General features: G+C 37.8%; 1 protein-coding gene across 1 annotated transcript; it reads left to right on the forward strand.

Annotated features, from left to right (window-relative positions):
* The first annotated feature begins 636 nt into the window (after window positions 1–636).
* On the forward strand, window positions 637–7272 carry LOC145223685 (uncharacterized). The gene is made up of 7 exons (XM_080090082.1): window positions 637–706; window positions 1374–1493; window positions 2266–2379; window positions 2970–3086; window positions 3449–3508; window positions 3576–4536; window positions 5371–7272. Exons 1-7 carry the CDS (start codon window positions 637–639, stop codon window positions 6980–6982), a joined length of 3054 nt encoding a protein of 1017 aa, XP_079946208.1. The 3' UTR covers window positions 6983–7272.
* Window positions 7273–8189: the final 917 nt, after the last annotated feature.

Here is an 8189-nt window from a genome sequence, read left to right on the forward strand (position 1 = left end):
ATTTCTAACATTTTGGTCAACCAACGATTGTTTAAATTTGTCAGAAATATTGTTTTTTGATCAACTCTATAACGAAACAAATTAAAGTCCTGTATTTTAAAAAAAGTCCGGTATTAAGTACAACATAACGTCGCCATGTTGTATGTTGTTACAAAAATATAAGTTCTGTTTTGTTTTATTGTTTCAAATAGCTTGTCGAAAAATTAAGTAACAGTGGTTCCCAAGCGCGCAAGAGGAGTTTTAAAAACTTTAGGGGTGACATTTACTTTGATTTTATAACTTACATGTGGTTTGTAAATAGACACATCAGCTTTGGGAACATATCCTGTAAAGTTAATGAAAGGCCCAATTTTAAGTGATATTTGTATGGTTTATCATCTACTAACTTAATTAGTCTGTTGGAAAGGAATGAAAATGTTTGGAACTGTTAAGGTCAATAATTCGTCGATAAAAGTTGGAACCACTGTCATACAAAATAGCACTTCAAAACACTTTGTTGGTTTCAGGCTAGTGGAGTTATCGAAAGTATTTTTTATGGGGGGTCGCTGTCAGTTATAAAAATATTTTGTGGTTTGGATTTTTGTAGATTGTGGTAGTTTCTTTTGGTGGTGCCCCGAAGACGATGTTTGTATATCAATGTTTGGTCGTTGCGATGGCTTGCCCCACTGCTCCGGAGGAAGCGATGAAGTGAACTGTGACGAATGGGGTGAGGCTAAGTACTTAGTTGACCGCGTGATCGTAAATATTATGATCATCATCATAACAGCCTACCCCTACATCATATTATACGTCCACCACAGAGTTGTAAGTCGGGTCGGGTTTGGGCTTAGGTTTCTTCAAATAAACGGACTAGATTCGGGCCTGACTTTTTTTTAATAAATTAACTAGCTAAGTAGCGAGTTGCTAGACCTGATGTCAAAACAGCCCTAAAACGCCATGTTTAAGACCAATTTCTCAATGTATACGCCTGTCAATCAAACTTTCCGGCCTAAACGGACTTCTTAAAAACGATTCTGGTTCGGATCGGGTTTGGGCTCCAATTTCAGGCCTGTTTACAACTCTGGTCCACCATAAGGCTTGAGTTTAAACACTAAGCCCGACGTTCAAATTCTCTCAGTCATCTACGGTTTACATTTTGTGAATTTTAAACAAGGTTTTTTTTACCCCACTACAACCCTACGTCTTTTGTGCACCAATATTTACTCCCAAAGCATGTCAAAATTCCTACATGGGATAAATTTAACTTCGGTTAAAAAGCATTACACTTAAGATTTTGGTTCACAAAACTTTTTTTCAAGAAAGCATTGTTGTGTAAATTATTATTTTATCAATCGTTTTTCTTCGAAATTATTTCTCAATTTCTATCTGTACAGATTGTTTGCCCAGTCAATGGAAATGTAAGAATTCGAGCATCTGTATTCCTCAGTTCGCTCGCTGTGACGGGAAACTTAATTGTCCTGACGGGGAAGACGAGTTAAACTGCGAATCTTGGGGTAAGAAAATATAATTAGGGTAATGGGCGTTGGTGGAATTCAAATTTGTAGTCAACCGGTTCTATCACAAAAGTCATATTTTTCAGTCGGTTTTGTTACAAAAAGTCTATTGACAGTAACCAGTAATGCTAACCGGTTCGCTGATCTCATAGAATTTCTTCAGACGGTTCTATAGAACCGGTGCATCAGCTGAATCCCACACTGGTAATGGGGTTCAAATTTCCTACCTAACACAGAAAGTTAGTCGTTTTGATATGTCTTGTTCCACAAGTATCTCTCCCATAGTTGTGTTTACCCACAATGCGCCAACCTCACTTTTTTGCGAGCCCCGGTCACATAACGCTTTATAATACGTTGTAGCTGCAGCGCGTATAGCCATTATTCACAAATCATGCCCTTCACTGTTTTGCGCTCCATAACGTTTTGAGGTTGAGTAGCTATTTTCCCGCGAGTTTTATTGCACTTGTATCGCTACGATTTTCTTTCGCTAAACGAAGTAAAGTCATACAACTCTTTTCAAGTTAATGACATGTGCTTTCCGTAAAACAACTTTCATTGAAGCATAGAGTCCTAACTTACCAAAATTTGTAAATAATGTAAAAAAAACTTGAGTTTTCGGGTTTGGGTTTGAATTCGGGCTTAAGAGGCGATATTTATGTAATAGTTCAATCTTCGCTATATCGGTTCGGGTTTTGAAATTTAGATTTTGGGTAGGGACCGGACTTGGGTCCAAAATTGCGGCCAGTTTGCAACTCTGGTGTGTTGTTTTTAGACTGCTGGTCCAATATGAGGAAATGCAACGACAACAAACAGTGCTTTTCATCAACGCAGAGGTGTGACGGCGAAACCGATTGCTTCGATTGGTCTGACGAAATAGGCTGTATCGGTAAGAATCCATAAGAAATTTGACGGCCGCCGTGACTTTGCCGTTCGTACTGATACTAAAGTAGGATTACCCTATCTGCGTGGGCAAAATTCCGGACAGTTTAATTAACTATGTTTGGCGACACCAAAGTTATGTTACATTGCATTATATGACGTTACCAACTCAAAAAGTGCCATTTTTGATAAAATATCATTACTATCACAGAGATAAAAAGCGTAGTTTCATTTCTAAATAAGTTACAAAGCAAAGAATTTTACAACATCATTCAGATTCAGAATATTTGTAGCTTTCAATACGCATGTAGTTTCTCATGAATGTGCGTGGTAGGGTGCATCCTACATCAAAATTAGCACAGATAACAGTTATAATGCAAACCTTCTAGTCACCCATAAAAAATTGTAAAAACTAACGTAGGTTAAGCTACTTGGCGTTAAAATCCTGGACATTGAGAGTGTTATTGAAAGTTCTTTCCAGACCCAGATTTTACACCTGCATTCCGAACGTTTTGGGAAATTTCCGACGTGTGGCAACCTTATACGAAAGCAATTTAGATGGTGTTGTGTTTGTGAACATGTTTTATCTGATTTCAGCTTGCACGCCAAAACAAGCATTATGTGAAGATAGCGGTCAGTGCATTGACGGCTTTCGGATATGCGATGGTGTGCCAAATGATTGCACAGATGGATCCGATGAGAGAAACTGTAACTGTACGTATAAACCAAAATAAACCACTTGAATAAAAAATAGCATTAATGACATCCATAGCTTAAAAAGTTCCAAAATGTTGGCCGGTAAATTAGCGTTTGGAGATTTAACGCAAAAATACTTATTTAACATGATATTTAGGACTAAAAGTAGAAAGGACAGAAAAAAGGGGTTTTATACATTATTCCATGTTGGTTAATTTGTGTCACTACAAGTTTAACGGGTAATCGAAAGACTATGCAATGTTATGATTGCTGGATACATATAGTGCGTCAAACGCCAACTAATTGCTTATCTCTTTATGGCCCCAACGATTGATCCTGGAGTAAAAAAGATAACTTTTTTTGCATTTTTGTTGTTATAGCTATGTGCCTTGCTGATGAGCTACTTCTCAACGACACAGACTTGCAGCTTTCCAATTCTGGTTAGTTTGAAATAAACCCGTCCCATATAAACCAGTTTCAACAATTTTTTTTTATCGTTCATTTTAGATTCGATTTTAGAATGCCCATTCGGCTCAACAGGTCCAAATTGTTCCGCGGCGTGTGTCCAATGCCTTCTGCCTCACTGCAAGAGAGATCCATTCCTGCACACAGTCTTTGATGTAACGTTGGGAAATAGCTCACAATGCGTTCCATTAGCGGCAGAATGGCTCACCATCCGTAACAGCAAGCTTTTCAATCTCACACAAAGCACATTTTGGCAAATCAAAGATCGCATTAAGTTCCTCAAGCTTAATAGTGTTTCAGCTGCCAACATTGAGACCAATGCTTTTGCTGACTTAAAGATAAACTTTCTGTACTTAAACTACATGGGCTTAACGACAATAATTCTACCAAACATTGGTATAACAACTTTGCTAATTTTAAATCTTGACAATAACAGACTTGAAACTATTCCGAACGAACTGGTTTTTACCCAACTCATCAGTTTGTCAGTCAATAGGAACAAAATCCAAAACCTTTCTAATAGTTTTTCGGATGGACTGCCAAAATCATTGGAAACTCTGTATTTGCATCACAACTGCATTCAGATAATAGGTCTCGTTGCGTTTAAACGACTCACAGAGATCGAACTGTTGGACCTAAGACATAACCAGATTCAAACTCTTGCCCTTGGTCTTTTTCGCAACCAACGTAGTTTGCGCTTTCTTTACCTACAAGGCAACAACATTAGGCAAATTCCAAGTCTTGTGGGGCTACCTGGTAGAGTGGTATTTTATTTGGACGCAAACAGCAATTGCTCAGCTTTTCCAGAGAATATTACTGAGTGGCGTTGCCGTCAGTTTCCCAATTCGTTTCCCGACACTGAAAGCTTCTTCCTAATAGACCAAAGTGACAATTGCAACGGAGTCAACTGTTCACGTGACAACACCTGCGTCGACCTTCTGGGCTCGTATGACTGTCCGGGCACTTGCGAAGTTTGCAACTTTGATGCTCTTCGTACTGAACGGTAACCTATACAACTATGTTTGTAATAATACAAAGCTTTTCAGATTTGTTTGGTCACTCTACAAAATAGTTCGATTTGACAAAGTTATATTTGTAATTGTAATTATAGCTTAGGAAATAAGTCCTCTCGGGTCCAAAACTTTTTGCTTTGGTTATCCGTAACTAACAAGTTTGTTATAGTAATACTGCCAATTTCTGATCCTATCCTTTAAATCACTTTCAAACAAAGGTTTTAAACTTTCAACTATTCCGAACTTTGTCACTTGTTTTAGAAATTGGTTGTTTTATTTTTTTATTCCGTGTCTTGTAAATTTGATTACGTAATAGTTCAGTGGCTCCAACTTCTTTTATACTTTATGACCCAAATGTTTAGACCATATCTGTTGGTTGCACATTAGATGCCAAGTTTTAAAAATCTGTGCAGCTATACGGTCACGATTGACTATTACAGCTTTTTTAGCATGTATTAATACATTTTTAAATGACTATGTGGGCCACTAAAATGTTTTCATGACCCACTGTTAAACCATGATGTACAGTTTAGAAACCACTCCATTAGACATTTCAGCCCTGGGTAAAAGTTTGATACCCAACTTAACCAGTGGTGGGATTTAGCCGGTTCCCACCGGTTCGCAGCGGTTCTACAGAACCGTCTCATGAAACTTTATGAGATCAGCGAACCGGTTAGCATTACTGGTTACTGTCAATGGACTTTTTGTAACAGCGGCTGAAAAAGCAACTGGCTGCAAAATATGACTATTGTGATAGAACCGACTGACAAAAAATTCGAATCCCACCACTGAATTTACCACATATAACTTTCCTATGTTTTCAGCTGTCAAACCGAGATAACCGACATGGAGGGAAACACGCAGGGTTGTGACCTTCGTTGCTCATGTTCGAATGATACCCTCAGTTGCTCTCACACCAAGTTTGCAAACATCTTTACAGGAGAACTCTGTATTCCGCCGCACATAACAAGTCTTCACTTCAACAATGTTTCCTGGAGCGACGATGTCAACCTGCAAACGTTCCTATCGAAAATCGACAACTTAAACTTCACCTTGACGATCGAAAACCAAGATGCATTTGACCTTGTGAGCTTTTTAAACCAAAGCAGTTTGTTATTGGGTTTAAAGAAGCTTTCACTTCGGGGTAATAACATTCAATCGGTCCCTGGAATCCAAATTGATAGTTTGCAGTCATTGGATTTGTCCGGAAACCGTGTTACATCGATATCAAACGGTAACTTTGCTGGTCTACCCAGCCTACAAAGACTCAACTTATCTGGAAATGCAATAAACCGAATTGAGGAAGGTGCCTTAATTAACGCAACTCAAATAAGGATTCTAGACATTCGTAATAACCAACAGTCTTTAGAGTATCCGCACAACTTGTTGAAAGACCTTTCCAAACTCGAAGCAGTCTACGGAGACGTATTTTGGATATGCTGTCTGCCCCTTAGTGTCACTTCTATTGAATGTGTTTCCCCACAGGATAAGATATCTTCTTGTGATAGGCTGATCCGGGATGAGCCAATCAGGGTGCTCTTATGGATACAAAGCCTTGTCGCAACTATTGGCAACGTGGTGGTGTTTATTCTCCGGGCTAGAGAATATCGAATGAAAACAAGCAGTTCATCAAGGCTAGACGTCTTATTTATCGCTATTTTGTCATTAGCTGATTTGTGCATGGGAATATATCTCACAGTAATCGCTTCAGTTGATCAGTTTTACGCTAACGACTTTTACGTACACTCGTCAGCATGGATCGAAAGTCCGCTGTGCAAATTTTCCGGCGCTTTGTCTTTATTTTCGTCGCAAGCATCGGTTTTTACACTTTTGGTTATAACATTGACTCGGTGTCTCTCAGTTCTGCGACCCATGTACTTTTTACAGCTAAACAAACGCATTTTTCGTTTTGCCATCGCCTTGGTTTGGTTTCTTGCACTAATAATGGCTACTCTGCCTCTATATGTTTTTCCTGACTTTTTCTCTGACTCGGCACTTTGTTTGCCAAAGATTTTCTCCACTTTACAAGACCAGACGTGGTGGTACACTATGATAATAATGATTACCAACATGCTAGCCTTTCTGATAATGATAATAGCTTATGTAACACTGGTAACTGCCGCCACTCGTAACAGTTTTAGTTCTGCAGACCGGCGAAGAAGTGGCCTATCCCAAAACCGAAGTTTGGGATATCGTGTGTTTTTCATAATTGCCACTGATTGTCTTTGCTGGGTGCCAATATGTGCAATGGCGTTTGCCTCGCTTGGTAATGTTGATTTTTCGTCACAAGAAGCGCTGTTGTACCCCATCACTGCAGTGATTCTATTGCCTATCAACTCGGCAATGAACCCTTTGATTTATACCTTCCTGTCTCATTGTCGTTGTACAAAACTACAACAAACCTTGTCAAAGTACACCACTTCATCACAAAAGTAGTGTACATTCCATTCAAAGCAACTATCTTCTTCAATTTCGGGACGATTTTTTTTTATAATAGGCTGTCTACATTGGAATTCTTTACAGTTTGTGTAGGCTATTTTGTTCAAAATCGCCTTTCTGTCGTTATGTTTAGCGGTTTTATGTGTTGTCAATATCTGCATGATTGTTGTTGTTTTGTGTTGCTTGTTTTGTTTTGTAGGGAAGCGCAAAGTTTAGTTTTGAACCGTTTTCAAAATGAAATAAATTTAACAAAATGATTTAATTATTGCCTAAATTGTAATAATTGTTACCGGATTAACAAACGGAAAGTTTTTTTAATTGAAAAAACGTAAATAAATGTTTGCATTTTATTGCCACCGGAAATAGTTAGCTACTTTCTCTAGTGGTACGGATCCCGGCATTTGTCAAATGTTTCGTCATAATTATGACAACAACGAGAGAAAAGGCGAACAGAAACAGATTAGTTGATTGTTGTAAAAGTCGTTAGTACTTCGAATTTTTTGTTGCATTTGTGGCCGAAAGCAAAGGTGCTTTCATGTGTTTCAGACCGTTCGTTTGCAAATAACGTAACAAAAGGCAAAAATACAGCGATTAAAAGCAATTGAATTCACTTTCGTGTTTCGAGCACATAGATTTAATTTTTATTAAGCCAGGTAAAAACAGGAAATCAGACGGTTAACAATGCAATCCTATGGGAGAAGATAGTAATTCAATCACTGGATGTTCAATCCCACTAAAATAAGGCCATTTATTTATAAAATAACCGAATTTGGGCTTTGTTAGTGGGTAACACTAAAAGCAGAAAAACGGAAAAGGCCGAAAAGCAGGAAACCAACACTAAACGCAGAAAAGAAAGGAAAAGCAGAAAAAAATGAAATTTGTGTTTTCTAAAAGAGGGAAATAATAATTGCAGAAAAAAAGGAAAAGAAGGTTATTTGTTTTTTCATAAGATCTCGAAATACAGAAAAAAGGGAAATGTTTCTTTATTTGTATTTTATGTCAATCTAGCTCATAAAAAACCATTGGAAAGTGATATAATAGTGTCTACACTGATTTTACACTGATGACTTAAAAAACAATTAAAGAAACAATTTCTGTTTTCTGTATTTGTGTATTTCAAAATCTTATAAAACAAGAAATTTCACTCTTTTCCTTTTTTTCTGCAATTATTATTTCCCTCTTTTAGAAAACACAAATTTCCCCT

This window comes from Phallusia mammillata, chromosome 4 (genome assembly GCF_965637545.1).
Source record: "Phallusia mammillata chromosome 4, kaPhaMamm4.hap1.1, whole genome shotgun sequence".
Classification (NCBI taxonomy): domain Eukaryota; kingdom Metazoa; phylum Chordata; class Ascidiacea; order Phlebobranchia; family Ascidiidae; genus Phallusia; species Phallusia mammillata.